This window comes from Lepisosteus platostomus, chromosome 4, assembly GCF_059453375.1.
Source record: "Lepisosteus platostomus isolate fLepPlt1 chromosome 4, fLepPlt1.hap1, whole genome shotgun sequence".
In the NCBI taxonomy this organism is placed as follows: Eukaryota; Metazoa; Chordata; class Actinopteri; order Semionotiformes; family Lepisosteidae; genus Lepisosteus; species Lepisosteus platostomus.
Genome location: NC_142614.1, coordinates 67,500,366 through 67,518,378, shown reverse-complemented (window position 1 = coordinate 67,518,378; position 18,013 = coordinate 67,500,366). Strand labels below are relative to the sequence as shown.

General features: G+C 38.3%; 1 protein-coding gene across 1 annotated transcript; it reads left to right on the top strand.

Annotated features, from left to right (window-relative positions):
• Positions 1 to 1,397: 1,397 nt before the first annotated feature.
• Positions 1,398 to 14,644, top strand: st8sia3 (ST8 alpha-N-acetyl-neuraminide alpha-2,8-sialyltransferase 3). The gene is made up of 4 exons (XM_088630377.1): positions 1,398 to 2,177; positions 3,937 to 4,059; positions 5,568 to 6,125; positions 9,945 to 14,644. Exons 1-4 carry the CDS (start codon positions 2,014 to 2,016, stop codon positions 10,225 to 10,227), a joined length of 1,128 nt encoding a protein of 375 aa, XP_088486503.1. The 5' UTR covers positions 1,398 to 2,013; the 3' UTR covers positions 10,228 to 14,644.
• The last annotated feature ends 3,369 nt before the right edge of the window (positions 14,645 to 18,013 follow it).

The following is an 18,013-nucleotide window of genomic DNA, read 5'->3' as shown; positions in this document are numbered from 1 at the left end:
AAAATCTAAACGGTTCTGAAGACGTGTTTAAGAGTCACAGGTCTTTTCTTCGAAACAGTCAGTCAGAACTTGCGAGATGTGACTATCCAATTCCTAAGCTTTATGAGAATGTACAGTAAGGTTTGAAGCTGCAGCTGTTAAGCAAGCTGTGTACAATGATGAGAAGCCAAGGATGGAGAAAAAGAATAATATGGATGTTGACTCAGATGCAGAGACTAAACTAACCCAACTCACAGTAGAATCCTGGGAATACAAAGTAAAATCTAAAAATTGAATTGATGAAACTAGTGGTCTCTTAAGGAATATAGCATAACCTAAGGCACTGACACATCTATTCAGTCCACAACTGGAATATGACCTCAGGAAAAAGGGCTTCTTTTTGTTCCATTTGTCAGGGGAAATAGGGAGGAATGGAGATGTGGTGCAGAAGATGCCCAGAGGTTGAATGTCCAAGGCTATGTGTTTACACGGAAGGAGAAACAGAGATGGACCTAATCACAGTGGCAAAGTGAAAGGATTGCCCACTGCAATATGGAATACCACACAACCTGATTAAGAGATCCAAGGGACCAGAGGCCAAAGGCTAGAAGACCAACACAGAAGATAGAATCAGAGCTTTCAACAGAAAGAAGATAGGTTTCACATAATTGGAAATTACTGTATAAGATGAGCACAGAACTTTCGGTGTAAGTCTAAGCATCACCATGTACCTGTGCCTGGGGAGCATTAAGTATTAAAAAGGGTTAGACAATCAAATTAACAGAAAATAAACCAACCATCTTCTAAACCACTTTATCCAGTACAGGGTCACAGGAGAGCTGAACCTGTAAGCAGTATGCCCAAGACAGGATACACCCTGGATGGGACACCAGTCCGATGCAGGTAACACACAGAAACAAACACACGCACACCGGGGCCAATTTTACAGAAGCCAATTACCCTACCAGTAGAGTATGTCATTGAACTGTGGGAGGAAACTGTAGCAACCTCAGGAAACCCATGCCACAGAAGGAGAAAATACAACAATACACACAGATAACATCCTAGGAATTGAACCCAGGGCTGTGAGGATGTAGTGCTAACCACTGCACCACTATGCCCCCCATAACAAAAGTAGAAAGGTATCACAGAGGAAGAGAAGGAAAGAGAAGCTGAACAAGTGAGGGAAAGAGACAGTACATTAATACTAAAAGGTATTTATTGGTACTTCAGGATTTAGTCCATTTAAATTAATAGACCGCGTCTGCCATTTGGTTCCACCCAAACTTCTATTCCTGCAGAGGAGGGCTGATTCATTTTCATTCAGATATACAAGCACCCAGGTACTCAGCGCTGTGGTTAAACTACACGTATTGAATAGAAACAGATTAAGGCTTTTTACAGCAACAGCACTCAGCAACTGTGCGACAAACTACGTTAACTTTTTATCCACTTTCGTAAAAACGAAAGTGTAATGAAAGGTGTCTGTGAAATATCTAGGATATAACGTTTTGCATACAAAAAAAAAAAGACTGGTGATTGATTCCGCATGCTAAACACGAAAACATACAGACATGCTTGCGGAGCGTGTAACCCATTAGCAGACATACTGTAGGTATTACGTTTGTTTTCAATGTTTGTTTCTTTTATTTTACCGAAAGGCTCGGTCCCCTTTAAATATCCAGCGGAGTTAGTTAATTAATTAAATTCAGTAGCTTGTATTGAACACAAACATTATTCCAATCACATTTATCTGGCGGGCTGGGAACAGGCATGGCTGTCGTGTCTGTAGCCGAACAGGAGAATGAGGGGGCTTCTGAGCAAAGACGTATCACCAACGCAACCAGCTGCCATCTCAACCACTGCTGCTCATACTAGCTCTCCATTTTTTTAATTCCACAAAAATCCAGCTCCACTGTTGTTGTTGTTTTTTTTCTTAAATCAGCCTTCATGAATTCTTAAGCGTGTTTATTTTAAGTGAATGCACCATTTCTGTATTTCTAATCTCTTTTGCATCGGGAATGAAAATACAAGATGGTCCGCATCGCTAGCGCTCTGGGTTTGGTGATGCTAAGTGTCGCTTTGCTCATTTTATCCTTGATCAGCTACGTGTCGATAAAAAAAGATAACATCTTCACCACCCCAAAATATGCCAGCTCCGGAGGTCCGAGGATGTATATGTTCCATGCTGGATTTCGGTGAGTGTCCATATATAGCTAAAACATGCAGAAGTACATAATGTATAGGCTAAAATGTTTGATGTATACGTATTATACTGTATGCATATATGTGCTAAGCATGCTTATTTGTTATGCAGTATTTAGCTGGCTTTGCTGTGACATCTACCAGTCCCACAGGTGTCAAAGTCTTTAGGGAATCTCTTATTCGAAAGCCTTGAGAAAATGGCAAAAAAAAATTAGATCATTTTCCATAAGACAGCGATGCTATTGTTCGAAATACGCTACTCGTACTGTACATCATAGGATCCAAAAGGCCTTCGATATACAAAATATACGCGATATGGTGGCGCAGGCGCCTTGTAAAAGAAAAAAAGCCTTGTCACGGGGAATCCTGCAAAATGAATACTGCATTCTTCTTTCGTCACAGAATCAAAGAAATATATAATGACACAATGAGTGAGTTATTATGCTGTGTTTAGGATGCATATCTTATGACCGCAGAAGGGATTTTTGATGCCATGCGTGTAATTCAAATTTAACGGTTTGGTGCCCAGGGTTGAAATCTCCTTTTCCTTGAAAAAATGGGATGTACTTGTCATTATTAAAACTAAAAAAAGACGTGTACTCACATGATACACACTAAGCCTTTATGTTTAATTCATGTTGTTAGAAAGAGAGACACTGTCTTGAGATCCACCCAGCGCTCTTTATTTCATTTGTTTTTTTGTTTTTTTAGAGAGAGAGCTTGGGTAACTCAAACAGAATTGTTGGCGCAGTTTCTCGGGGGCCCGCAGTTCAGTATCTGCATTGACGCCATTGTTGTTCAGTGAGCTTTCCATGGTGCTGATTCACTGTACTGTATTCGCAGCACCACGGTTTTCAATTAATAAGCGACATTTCACACACTATTGACTAGATTACTTAAAAATTACTTAAAACAGTAAGTAAAATACTAGTAAAACCTAAGAAGAACACAGGTGTGCCTGGAAAACATATGCATGTCCTTAACGTGCAACAAAAAGCAACTAGCAACTCTGCTTTAGGAAAGTCCCTTTCAAACAATTATGCTAGTGATGCAGAATCTACAACATGCACTCATTTTTCAAGACTGAGGTCATGTTACAGAAGAAAGTTGCAGAAGAAGCACATAAAAAAAGATAAATATACGGAAGACCGCTGCTTATACTATTATACTGATTCATCAATCCTACTGAAATTATTTATAATTATTTTGTGTTTTGTTTGAGCATGAAATCCATATCCTCATCTACTGTTGATCTCGCTGGTATGTAATACATTGATGCCTGAAAAGGACGACAATTTGTGTCTTTTTTATCTGTAAAGAGCAGTGGACTTCTATGTTTACAGAATTCCTGTGTTGGAACAGGTATTTTAATACTGATGAATAGGCAATATACTGTATAAACACAGTCTCAGTTATTTTGTACATACAGTTGGAGTTACAATGCTGTATATGCAACTGTCTCTGTTGTTGACATTTTAAGTTAATTGTTCTAATGAAGTACCATTTCCTGTGAAATGTACTTGTCAGTTTTGTTGCGTTATCAGGAACTTGAAACTGTTGTAAGGAATAAAAGTGGAAAATAACAAATGGCAAATTAACTAGGCCTGTGTTTTAAAACAGCTAATTAATTAGCTTTTAAAGTGATGGCAGTAAGCTGGGGGACATTGATTAGTGCTGCACTTAACAGCTGTCTCTCAGTGATACCAGTGGCAGGCCTTAGCTCTAATTGAAAAGAAATGCACTGTTTTACAGGTCACAGTTTGCAATGAAGTTCCTGGATCCATCTTTCATTCCCCTTACAAATGCCCTGAATGAAGAACTGCAAGATAAAACATCAAAATGGAAGCTGAATAAGACTGCCTTCATACAGCAAAGGTGAGGCAATCTCATATGACAACCAGTGAAAGAATAGTGAAAACATTGTTCAGTATTCATTATTTGACATGGTAAGATATAGATCATCAAAGGCGTCACTTAATGCATTTTGCCAAAAATACTGAGAATGGAAATATAGTTTGCATTTGCACATAATCCCCATAATCGTTACGTTTGCAGGCAAATATTAGTGGAGGAATGCATCTGTTTTACCATAACTGTGCCAATCATTGCCAAGATCACAACAAATACTGTATGACCCCAGTGGTTTAAACCTGGAGTCTTAAGCCCATTACCATCCAGTCTTCAGTCACCACAGAGATTATATGCCTTGTAAAGATTCGTATAGATCATCAGATATGAGGGGGTAAGTAGTATTAATGCTTATCTAAACTTTTCTACTGGGTGGGGTTTTGCTGTACATATCTCATTGAGAGATAAAGGACTTAATTTCTAATGTCTATTCATCTCCCTGTAGAAAATTTCATACTGTATCAGGAAATTAGAGTTGATCTCACAGAACAATGGACAGCTTGTGTGTGAACAAAGCCATCCACCTGAAGTCTTCATATATGCTATAGATATACAGAACATTTACCTTCATTACAAATCTCCTGGGCTTTGTCCTTGAAATCAGATTTTATGATGAAATCAACAGGAATAGAAATAGAAGGTAAAACAATTAGAATGTCCAATTAGGAAATAAGCATGCTAATTTTCTTTTCAGGTTTAATAAAAGCCTGAACAAGACATTCATAATCAACTTGACTGACGATTGAAACAATAAATGGGTGAAGGTTCAAGGAAAGTTCTTCCATGTTTCTCTTTGTTTACTCAGTCCCTTTAAGCGGTATGAGGATAGGAACTATCTAATTTATTGGTACAAATGTTCAGATGTGTGGGATCACTATACATTAGGACAAAGAGAGAGAGTGAAAGTCTTTCACTCATTGGAAAAAACTAACATTAATTAACATTCAGAATATTTGCATATTTGCTTATTGTGGTATAGGAGATAAAACATATTTCTACCGAAAATGTTTGGATTTTGGTAGTAGTTCGATAGATCTCTCTTTTGAAATGTATTTAATGAAAGATGAGGGCAGGAGACAGCTCTACTGTTACAGAAGTGTATTAGTATTCTGAAACAGTTATATAGAATCGATTCCTGGTCATAGAGATGCATGCACTTGTGTATGTTCCAGGCAAAGAGAGAGAAAACCATTTGATCTTGAGCACTCTTGAAATCCTGTTATCCTACGAGGTATAGAAACTAGCTGGCCGTTGGAATTGAGAAAATAAAAATATACTTTAAAGTATTTTAACTCTATCTCATCAGAACTACTGTATTGCCAAAAATGCAAAACTGTCAGCATCCTTATAAACACATCTAAACAAAACAGAACTTGGTCATTCTTGGTCTTCTTCATGACTCCTCCAAATTATGAGCAACCTGAATAGCTCGGCAATCGTTCATCTTACTCTTTTTTTCTTTTATTTTCTTCCAGAAAAGAAATCCTCCGTTACATTGACGTGGCAAACAACTTCTCCCTAACAAAGAACAGTGTCCGAGTTGGTCAGCTAATGCACTATGACTACTCCAGCCATAAATATGTGTTTTCCATTAGCAATAATTTCAGATCTCTTCTTCCGGACACGTCTCCAATCCTGAACAAGCAGTACAACGTGTGCGCAGTGGTGGGCAACAGTGGAATCCTAACAGGAAGCCAGTGTGGGCCAGAGATTGACAAGTCCGACTTTATCTTCCGATGCAATTTTGCACCTACTGAGATATTCCACAAAGATGTGGGAAAGAAAACCAACCTCACCACCTTCAACCCCAGCATCCTTGAAAAGTACTACAACAACCTCCTGACTATCCAAGACCGCAATAACTTTTTTCTCAGCCTGAAAAAGCTGGATGGTGCCATACTTTGGATCCCAGCCTTTTTCTTCCATACATCAGCAACCGTTACGAGAACCCTGGTAGACTTTTTTGTGGAACACAAGGGACAATTAAAAGTGCAGTTGGCCTGGCCAGGAAATATCATGCAGTATGTCAACAGGTAAGGTAGGACCTATGTCTCACTAGTCAAAGTTACGGCACAAACACATACTGTACTACACAGGGTGGCATGGTGGCACAGTGGTGAGTATTGTTGCCTCAAAGTGCTGGGGCTCTGGGTCCAGTTCCTGGAGTGCTACGTTTGTAAGTTCTTCCTGTGTTCATTGTGTCCACTGGGTGCTCTGGAGTCCTCCCACATTCCAAAGACATACTAGTACGTTCAGTGGCTTCTGGAAAAATTGGCCCTGATGTGAGTGTGTGCATGTCTGTGTCTGTGAGTGCCCTGCAGTGGGCTGGCAGGGGGTATCACGCCTTGTGCCCCTTGCTTGCCAGGACTGGATTGTGCCTTGAGAGTGTCTCCAAATTATGTCCAAATAATACCAAGGGACTCACCCGGTATACTTATTCATTTATACCAATGTCTTCTGAAATAGATGTTCAATGTTACATTTCTTCATGAATCCATTTAGTTCTCCATTTTTAAACATGTTTTTCTCCTCCCAGATTTTGTCCTTTATAATTAAATTACAAGATTTAAGTGTCTTACTCCAATTGTTCTCTAAAGGGTTCCACTCAGGTTGTTTGATAATAGCATTCGTTTTTAACAGAGCAAATGAGTTAGCCCAATGTATTCAAGAAAGAACCTTCAAGTTAATGCTATTTTTTACTCAACATTCTTTATACCATTAATTTTCTCAATTCTTCTGCCATTTAACAATGTCTCCTCTATATCTACCACAGCTCCCCTTTAAGAAGGATTTATGCTCTAATTTAAGCAAAACCACTTCTAAGTATATACTATTCATACCTGGTTGCAAAAATATTGCATGTCATTAGGCTTACTTTGAAACGTAATCCACTTCAAATTAATTTCGCAATTAGTTATACAGGTTGCTCTGCAGCACCCTTGCTGTGTAGGTAGTGACATTGGTTGATGGTTGATGACACCTCTATACAGAGCCTACAATTAAGTGAAAAAAAAACCACAATGTTGGAAAACAGAACACTAGCTGGAGAAGTAAGAAATTTTAACATTTGTTACTTCGCTGCTCAGCATTTATTTAATTTTCTAAAGATGGGTTTAATTACTGATGTAAGTGAATTTAAATGGTCTTCATTCTGTAATAGCCAACTAAAATAATTAACATCACTCTGCTGGATATACATGTATGAGTCATGTCTTATTACTAATGAATATTTAAAGAGCAAAGCAAGAGTTTCTTAAGGCAACCTAAGACAAGTGTTTTTTCTGTCTCTTCTGCTAATGCACAAAAAGCACCATTGCTATATTAATATACTATGTTAATGTTAAAGAGCTAGCTAAATAGCATTTCGTTATACCATATACCTGTGTATGAGTATAATGACAAAAACATGAACTTAAACTAAAATAATTTTAAAGATCTATGGTAGTTCCTAAGGAAGTCGGTCTAACACCTGTACAATGCACTGATTAAAGAGAGACAGTGACCTACTTTTTCTTATGTTATGATAAGCAGGTGCTCCTCTATTATACCACAGTATGATACACCTATACAAGACCTTGGTCTTCTATGTCAATATGCAGCCTTTGGGAATAGACAGAGAAGCGCACAACAGTAAACTCCCCCCAGACAAGGGTAACTTTTGCCTTCTCAAAATTCAACATTTTCGTTTTAAAATGATTTTGTGGGCATTGTATTTTTTTGCCCTTGATGCAGGAAGAAAATGGGTCGGAATACTTGAACAGTTTATGGGATCAAGATACAACACCTTTGTTGGTGTTGTTCATTTTTCTGTTTATTGGAATTTCCTTTTCCCCACACTCTAGAACAACTATGAAGCTTAGCTATGTTGTGCTGCAATAAGCAGTGAGTGCAGATCTGCAATACACATGGTAAAGAAGAGAAAATGTTACCCCCTACCTTATTTTAATCAACGTAATGGCTTGATTTATTGCCCTGTCTGTGGTTATGCATGCTTTTGATCTGTTTACACAGATATTTGCTGCCAAGATTAAAACACATTTTCCTCTTTAAAATGATTTACTTGACAGATGTTTGGTTAATAAATGAAATCCTCACCATTAGGATGCAGTGTACTGACCAGGAAATGGTGGAGTACCCTGCAGTAAAATGGATGTTCATCTCAAGTGATGTGCCATCCTTCCTTTCCTGTAACTTCTGAAGCTAGCGTTAAGAATCTTGATTTGCCCCCTCCTCTCTGATCCTTTTCTCAGCATTTCATCGAAGAAAATCTGAAACAAATTAACTGTGATGCCCGCGCAAATTTTAGTTTTCATAATGTGTCTGCTTTGATCCGGTCGTGAATTCAATTTTATTAGCGAAGAAAAGAAAACAGTTTGTTTCTGTACAACCTGCATCTTCCCGACAAGTTGTCTAGTAACTGTATTTGTTCAGTTCTGTTTTTGTTTTTCATTTTATGCCATTCCTAAGATCCTCTTTCATCATATCCGGCTAATATCAATACACCATGTCTTAGCATTCATAATTCATTTAATTAATTACATTTAAGAATATAATAGCTTAAAGTATATTGTATTCTTAAAGTATGAACAAATGTTTTGGCAAAAGCAAATTCCGAGAAAGTGTTGAGACACTTTTAGTGGATGGCATGGTACCATTCCCAAGCATGACAGACTGTGCAGTAATCTCATTCAATCCCCTTAAAGTAAGACTGCTTGGAAAGATTTACTCGTTTCACAAGCCAAAGCAGCCTTAAGCCACCCTAAGCATTCTTTATTAGATCTGTTTCTTTCATCTACGTAGAAACGGTCTTGAAGCTCAGTTTGGTTATGGCCTTTCAAAAAACAATCAAGTCCTACCAGTTTTAGGAATTCTCGCCCTTTAAGTGTGACATGTTAGACGTAGCTACCCGTGGGTCAGAGGCATTACCCTATAAAACTTCAGATACACAGGAGAGTTAACTTATTTGCATATCGCTAATAAAGATATGGAGAAAGCTGTTGGATGTCTGTATACCTGATACCTTGTGGTTGCATTTTGATCATTTTGCTGGCCGATTTAACATTAAAACATGTGCTCAGCAGTGTCTATGTTCAACAAAAGAACAAACTGCTTGCTTGCTTTATTGATTGATTGATTAATTGATTGATTGGCTGAAACATGAGTACTTTACTGACCCACTCTTTTCTTTTTCACCACATAAAACAGTTTACTGTCTTGGTGTAACCATACAATGTATAGTGGTATTTCAAAAGTCCAAAGGCTTTTTCTCATCTTCATCTCTTTTCACAGTACTGAATTGAGCTGCATTTTTTCAAAATGTGGACAGATTAATATTGATTATTGTTTACCTATAGGAATGAGGCACAGAACTATTCAAAATTAAGACATTTCCAGCATCACGGGATTCTTAATGGACGCACGTTCAGCACTATGAAACAGCACGGCTACGCTTAAACTACAAATAGACAATAACAAGCCTCCATTGAAATAGTGTCACACTCATCACATTTGGTTAACACAATCACCTTTTCAGACATTCAATACCTCTTTGCCCTGGAGTAGAACCTTCCCTCTCATGAGGCTTTTTGGATATCTTCATACTCTTGTTTTGCCCTCCACTTACTTGTCACCCTTCTTATTCTGAAGATGCAGTAGAACTGTATCCATCTGCTAGTACTGCAACCAGTCAGTACCACTGTGATTGGAGCACACGTAGTCCGAGACCAGAGACTCGGTTGTCTCTTTGCTGAGTGTCGTTACGTAATAAGAGTCCATCTATCACGTCTTGCATCACACAAGCAAAATGCCTATTACTCTTACAGTCCAGTCTGCTTGTATGTTTATTCCAATAGATACTGGAAGACCAAACACCTGGCTCCGAAACGCCTCAGCACTGGCATTCTCATGTACACCCTGGCATCTGCAATGTGCGAAGAGATCCACCTGTACGGATTCTGGCCGTTCGGATGGGACCCAAACACCGGGAAGGAGCTCCCCTATCACTACTATGACAAAAAGGGGACCAAGTTTACCACCAAATGGCAGGAGTCCCACCAGCTTCCCACTGAGTTCAAACTGTTGTACAAAATGCACACGGAAGGTTTGACCAAACTAAGTCTTTCACACTGTGCCTAGAAACCCCAGGTTAAACAAAAGTGCCAAATGACCATACAGTGATGCTCTACTTGGGCTGACTGAGGATACACAACCACCCTGAGACCCCGTCATGTACAAAAGGACATCAGCACAGCCATGTGCCGTGTTGAATGTCTGGGCTTGAAGGCCTGGGATTTTATTTGCTCATCGCAAAAAGGGGCAGAATGTTCCAATTTACAGTTGAGGCACAAATCGGTTAATTTATTTGAATGTTAGCATACTATTTGTTGTATAAATGAAGTGCGATATAACTAAAGTGCATGAAGGGGTCATGTAAGTGGTTTCAGTACACTTTCAGCTGGCTTTATATCATTATCTTGGATGGCAGGGGGTTGTGTGGAGGTGTTGGGGCAGTTTCCTCTGATATTTAGTGCTTCCCTTTCCATTCCTTTAGAATGGTGAAATTGGCACTAGGGACTTTTAATATTGATTCACATTTGTAACAGTTAGGCGGCTGGAGGGGAAAGATTTCGACTGCACCATCAGGACCAATTCATTCTGCTAGAGTTGCATTGAGTAAGCATTAACGTCAAATTAGTATTTTTTTGTCCTTATTTTATACTTATATCTAACGGTAAACAATTGTATTGATGCCCTTTGAAATGCCCTGACAAACACCAAATCAAAACTGCCCGACTGTCTTTGTGTGACCTGGGTAGAGCACCATGCCATTGTATCTCAGTCTCATTTATTCTGTATTGCACTGTGTGTTTGTACCCTATGGGTAATTTATTTTCAAGGGTAACTCCCATTAAGAAGTTGCAGCTGTATATGGAACAGCCATATTGCTATTTTTATGTTGTACAGCAGAAGCTCATTATCATACTAGGGTATAGAATTTGAAGAATTCCCCAGGAATTCTGCTGCATTAGCTATGCAAATGCAGATTACTAGGTGTGATGAATCCACATTGAGAAAGGTGTCAGAGATGAGTGGAGGAGTCTTCTGCTCTGTGCATTGCATATAGAATAAGCTTCTAATTAAGTCACAGGTATCCCAGGTACTACTGTATGTCACTATCTGCTCTTGTGCCAGACCTCATAGGCTTTTATTTCAGTACATAGTTTAGTCTTCAATGTAAGGAATGTAAGAAAGCACCTCTGTGTAGCAACAATGACTTGTAAAAGTCGTCAGTTGTTTTACTGCGTACACTTCAAGCAAAAGATTGTAAACCTGGCCTCAGTGTTCTTCCCACACATTCTTCTTGTAAGCTGAGATACTATTGCAGTCTTCTTTGGGCCTGTTGGAAACCACCATCTTGAAAACATTGTATACGTTCTCTGTCAAGAACTGGAAGTTTATGACATTTCTTGATCAGTGGTCATATCTTGCTTTGGCAAATGGTATGTAGCACCTTCTTCTAGTCTGTCTAGCTGTTGTGTAAATGTGATTTAAAGGACTTAGACAATATTTACTACAAAAATACTCAGTTACGCGGTTCCCCACTTCATCAGTTTCATGATGTTGTTTCTGTACCGTCCTTCCTGTGAATTGTGTCCGTTCCCTGTTGCAGCATGCACAGAGGTAACTGTCATACCAGAGTGCAGAAGAACCTCTCACCCTGTACGTACCCCTGTCCCTTCCTGGTCAGTCTACTTGACTACGTCACAGGTTTGCCACGACAGTCAACATTTCCTGACTGAAAATCAGAACGTTTTGTTTTTCGGAGATTTAAATGACCCCTTTATCCTTCTCTGTCTGTGTTTTTCCTCAGTTCATTTTGTTTTCTATGTTTCAGTTGTTCTGTTCAAAGCAGAATAAGGCAGAGAAGGGGTGTGATTTAAATAGAGAGTTTTATTGTGTTAACCCATCTGGCTGAGGAAAACATCCTAAATACTAATTCTTATTAAGGGAATAGTGAAAATGTGACTGAGCCCTTCTGAAAGCTAAAGAAACTACATTTACATTTATTTTATAGTAAGATATAGTCCAATACATATTTTATTTCTTACAAAACAGACACCCTGATATTTAATTGTTAACAATATCCATTGCTCTACCAGGAATAGAATCATTTCAGCATAGAAGTTTGGAAGTTTCTGGCTTAAAACATGGAAGTGAAATTAGTCACATTTTCAAAACAGCATTAATTTCATTTCATTCTTAGTATGAAAACATTTTGTATTCATTTTTAACAGTGAAAATGCATGGCCATACTTTATGTCAGAAAGTTGGATTTCTTTCACAATAAGTTAAAATAATATAATTGCTATTATTTCCCTCAGAATTCTGCCCACTCTTTTGGAGACCTGACGCTGAATTTTGAAAATGAGCAAACACCAATTTTCAATTGCATGTTTTCGGAAAGTATATTACAATTAAAAATAATACAGATCGTGTAATACGTATTAAAATATATATTATAAATTATTTAAATACAATTTAATTACAATGCATTGAACCAGGAAAACTCTCCATGTCACATAACAAAAAGCAGAACTCAAAGGTGAGCAATGAATTCCTGCATAAACAGAGGCTTAAAGTAATATAAGCTTTAGTCTGAATTAGTGCATCATTTTGCATTTCCACAGTTATCACAATGAATGCATGACACATTTAAGTATATACATCAACCCTTGTTGTTTCTGGAGGGGGTATTAACTCTATTATGAAGCCAGAAATTGTTTAACTGGGGACTGCAACTTCCGAGAATTGAGTGCTCTGTGATGGCCTGGACTGCTTGGAGAGAGAGCTTTGGCTTAACCTCCTTGGTTCATGAGCAATCTCCTAGCCAGAGGACCAGGAGGCTTGAATCCCATTCAGAAGGACTCAGCCAAGGGATAGCTGCAAGGTGGAGATAGGATGGAGAAGGGATGCTTGAGGTGAATCCTCAAGGCCAAGAGCTGTGTTTGTGTTGGATATACAGTATAGAGCTAATTTCCGTGATGATGGCGATTAGATCCAGCTGTGCGAGACTGACCTGTCATTATTATCCCTCCCAGACTGCAGTTAATAACCTCCGTATAAAAGTGGCATACAGTATTTCCTTTAGGTCAAACATCATTTCAAAAGAGATGTGGAACAAGCCAGGAAGAAGGATAGGGATAGGATAAGGGGTAGAAAGAGGCTGGGGTCTGTGGGGGGTCAAAACCGGATATGAATCAGCAATGACAGACCAGATGAAGTTTATAAAATGCGACCCGTATTCTGACTAATGAGATTTGCCTAATCAAATCAGGTCATGTGTCATTATGCACAGAGTTACCTCAATGTTCATGTGACCATTAAAAACAGCTACAGCCCTTGCCATTAGGGGAAATAAGAGCAGTTTTCCAAGACCATCGCTTTCTGGCCATGTTTATTTCTGAGGAGGAGTGGTGTGGGTCAACTCTGGATCATTTTTTAAAAAGCTGTATGTAGAATTTGTTCTCACCTTCAGTGCTCTGAAAAGAGTTCTGTAATATGTAACCTACATAAAATCAATTGATATGTTAAGATAGAATCAGACAAGGAAAAGGGTTCAGAATAAGAGTTCCATTTACAGTATGATCCAAAGTTTTGATCCATGGATCCAAGTGCATGAGACATTTTCATTTTAAACACATTGTCTGGAGAAAGGAACTATACCAGTGCTTCTTTTCTTAGCTCTGTTTCGTTCCGCTGGTAGGTTTCTGAATTTCTGAGACTGACAGTTGATTTTTAAGTGTGGATGTTTGTCTTGATTTGTTGTTTTTTTTTTCTTATGAGCATAGTGGACCTCTGCATAATGACACAAAGTGAGACAAAAGTAATGTTCATCTCAATGATGTTATTGAAAACACAATTCAGAATCATCTTGAAGAAAAAAGCTACTCCACTGATAATTTCATAAAGAGCTATCAATCGTGTAATAGTCACTGTACACTTTCAACACCCACCTGTTCATTTTCCTTTTCTCTTCAGTTTGTTGAAAACACATTTTTATAACTCACCCATAACATTTTCACTGTGTTTCTGCACCGTTGAAAAGCCATTTTTCCTTTAGTAATTTATTTGTGGTCTTTTCTGTGTTTAACTCTAGAGCTCTACAGATATCATTTTGGCAAAGGAATTATTTGCCTGTTGATGAATAATGTCTAGTTTTTATTTTACATGTTATCAGACTCCAAGTAACTACATTCACTCGAATGTCTTAGCAGGGTTAAAATCCAAATTAACTGTACAGTTTTTTTTTGGTCATTTTCAAGTACTGCATTAATTGTTCACCATATGTTGGATAGAAAAATATTTTAAACTTGCTGTTTACGAACACTTGCAGATTTGCCATTTGTAAAATTTTAATGTTTCTGTAATGAATGTGAATGGGTTTCTGAAATTATAAAACACATTTGAATGTACTGTGCCTGCATTTCTGCTATATGTGCCAACAATGCTCCTGTGTAGGACGTTGTTCCAAATAAAATCATTTTCTGCCATATTTCTCAGGTTCCTTTGTGTCTTCTTTACACAGCTGAAGAATTCCAGTTTGGATGTATAAGCACAGAATACAAAAATGTCGTTTTTCGTGCCTGAAGAAAAATGATCTGTGCTTACTAAGAAAAGGGATGGTCCAGTGACAGAACTCTTTTTTTAGCCTCTTCAATATAATTCAGGACACACTTCAATGCATCACTAAATGATTCATTTCAGCTCAGTCCGTTGCATGCAATATAGGTTTTGCTTAAGGTACAAGTAACCAAACCCAGTGGATGAAGAAGGGAAATTCAAGTACAAGACCCTCACATTAACAAGGTCTTGTACTTGATTTTCCCCCCTCCTGTTGCCCAGCCCACACATGGCAAAGGTCTCTGATTAATGGCAGCTGCCATCTCCCTTCCCAATGGTCAAGCATGCTGGCAACACAGAGGACAGTGACACCTGAAGATGTGAGGATTATGGCCCAAGGATGCAGTCTTCTTCCCTGATCTGAAACCGTAATTTCAAAACCAGTGTCCCACTGTAGTGAGAAGAGACAATGTCCTTCACACAAGACTTTTCACCAAGGCTCTGATGCCTTAGACGCTAAAGATCCCACTGCGCTGTTTAAAAGAGTGGGTAGGTATTGTTAACCCTGGTGTCCTGGCTAAATCTAACTCTTGGTTTGAAGAATCTGTCTTACCTAAACCTCTCACTTAATTCAATCGGTGAAGCAATTTGTCCTTCCTCCACCTGATCCTCGGTGTTGTAAGTTGCTGACACATGATGACTTCTGTGCGTCACCTGCACATGAATGGTGAAAGAAGTTGGACCCCTCTTGCGAGTACAGCTATTAGAGATTCCTATAATTATTATTAGCATAAATTCTTAAAATTCTTCACCTTCATGTTGCCCTCCTTAGATGCTGAAGAAGAGGACGATGTAACTTCTGTCTGTGTCATCTGGAAACCCTTGATGACCCTTGATGTAATCTACTGTATGTTGCCGTTTAGACACTACACAGGAGTATGAGCGCTGTATATTCCAAAGGCTTCAGGAGAAGAAAAGTACAATATGATGATATCATGTATCACATGTATTTCTAATTGTGCCAAACAATAAATTTGTAGCTAGAGAACACAGACATTATTGTTACCATTCTCCAACTCCAGGTAATACCTGAAGAGAGATGATTTGGAGGTGAAATCTTGTTTTTAAGCAACCACTTGCTGTGAAATGCTTTCCCAAGATGAGCAATTTATTATTTCACATACATATTGCTTGTCAACATTTTAAAAATCAGGGAGGACTGAGTGGAACTGAGATACATGTAAAAATGTATCATTTCAAATGGCTTTAATATTAAAATCACTTGAATGTAATTATTATATTAATTTTTGTTAAACATTAATTTAGAAAAATACAAAATTGTTGCCAAAGTAACATTTATGGTCTGCTAAATGCACCATAGTCATAACTGCATGCAATTTCTTTTTAGAAATTCTCATTAACCACAATTTGCAAATAGGGTTGGTAGAATCTTGTAACATCATGCTTAATCATGAACCCACATAATTGTCCCATCTGTTTCTGGTAATTCCAAGCATCACTTTAACGGTGGTTGGCTTTGTGCAACCATGGCCAGACACTGAAGTGTCTCAGTTTCTGCATCCAAAATGCACAGAACCACCAAAAAAACATCATGGAGGAATATAAACCCCATGTCAAGTCATAGAAGTGGGTGTAGCTACATGTTGAATATTCCGGACAAGGTGCAGCGTAAGCACTCATTCTCTGTTAACGACAGTGTTTAGTTGCATGAAAGGTATGATTAATGAAGCTGCCATTGCCAAATAACTCTGCACTTGTGGTGCACTGGCACGTACTGTGAACAACCTCATCCATGGGAAGCTGTGGAGTGAGCACTGGCTACTGCAGTAAGTCGAGGCCACTCAAATGGGGAAGCCTCTGCCGCAGATGAATGATTGCCAAGCAGAAAGCGAGCCGTTCCTTCAGTGCCCCGCTGACAGCACCCACGAACGTGTGTGGAACTGCAGGCGGGAGCTGCCCCCCCCACTCGGTGAGTACCACCCCTCTGGCTGCTCTAAGAAACACCTGCCAAGCGAAACAAACTGCAAGTGGCGCCGTCTTCGTTCCAGACGTTTGACACAGATCTCTACCCAGACAGATTCGGTATGTTCAGTGTGGCGGTGTCCTGGTAGGACACTTGCCTTAACAGCTTTGGAAACAGCTACCCTGCCCTTATGATTTTCTACACCTGTTGACATGTATGAATAAATGCCTTACCACAGGAGCACTTGATATCTTACTTTTTTCAACATCCTTGCACATTAACAGTGTTCTATTTCTAACCTTAATTTAACATAATGTTAATTGGTCCATTCTTTTTATTTAATAAATATCATCAAGATATAGGCTAGTAGAAATTGTGCTATACTTAGCAATGATATATCACCGAACACTGATTCAATCCAGGAGACAGCTGCAAAGATTTCATATGAATTAAGATGGAGTTCTTAGTATTAATGCCTGCAACTCTACAGAAGGCTCTTGTTTTAAATGTGTATATATATTTAATGTTGATACCTGCTTAGATGAATCGGTGTTCAGTAAGTTATGAAAAGATTGATGTATAGCTGAATAATTATTGTTTGGCTAAATTAAATTAACGAATGCATAGGTAAAAAGGCATACAGCAATATAAGAAGAAAATAAATGCTGCTTTTCACTTCTTAAAAATTTCCTTGGATTACTCTCTTATGTCAATGCATTATTAATTTCTTCCTTTGGCCATTCCACTGGACATTACAGCATGATTAATGAAAATGACCTTCAAATTATGTAGTTTGTTTGGGACATATTTTGACAACGTTTGCTGTTTTAGTCTCTATGAATTACGGGATTCAGACAGCACTAAACTGAAACTATATGTAAAATTCTCTAAGAGGTACTTAAGGCAAGTCAATACACTGCCATTAACCAGCTACAATGGTAACTGTAAGTACCGAAGACTTTCAGAATTTCTTTCAAGGGGATTTGCAACTGTATTTAAAAGCGAAATGGTCTTCTAGCAATATCTAAAACAACAACAATAATAATGATAATTTCTCCATCGGGATTAAATGCTCCAGAACTGAAAAATAAAAAATAATTATCTCATTTTTTGCTTTTGTAAGTAAATTGCTTTATTGCTTAATTGCTATCTGATTGTACCGCAAAAAAGCTTCGTCATACACACAGAAAGAGATATAAGTAGATAAATAATGCAAAAGAAAATTAGATTAGGAATTCACTGTTACATTGTGAGGTTTAAATTGTTTAAGAATTATGATTATGTTTTAATTATTTTTATCTTCTTCCGGATTCATTT

What these genes read in the sequence shown, in the direction of transcription:
- st8sia3 (XM_088630377.1), top strand. Translation starts at nt 2,014, where the DNA reads ATGGTCCGCATCGCTAGCGCTCTGGGTTTGGTGATGCTAAGTGTCGCT. An exon ending in ATGTTCCATGCTGGATTTCG is followed by an intron (nt 2,178 to 3,936) that starts GTGAGTGTCCAT and finishes ACTGTTTTACAG; the next exon opens with GTCACAGTTTGCAATGAAGT. An exon ending in ACTGCCTTCATACAGCAAAG is followed by an intron (nt 4,060 to 5,567) that starts GTGAGGCAATCT and finishes ATTTTCTTCCAG; the next exon opens with AAAAGAAATCCTCCGTTACA.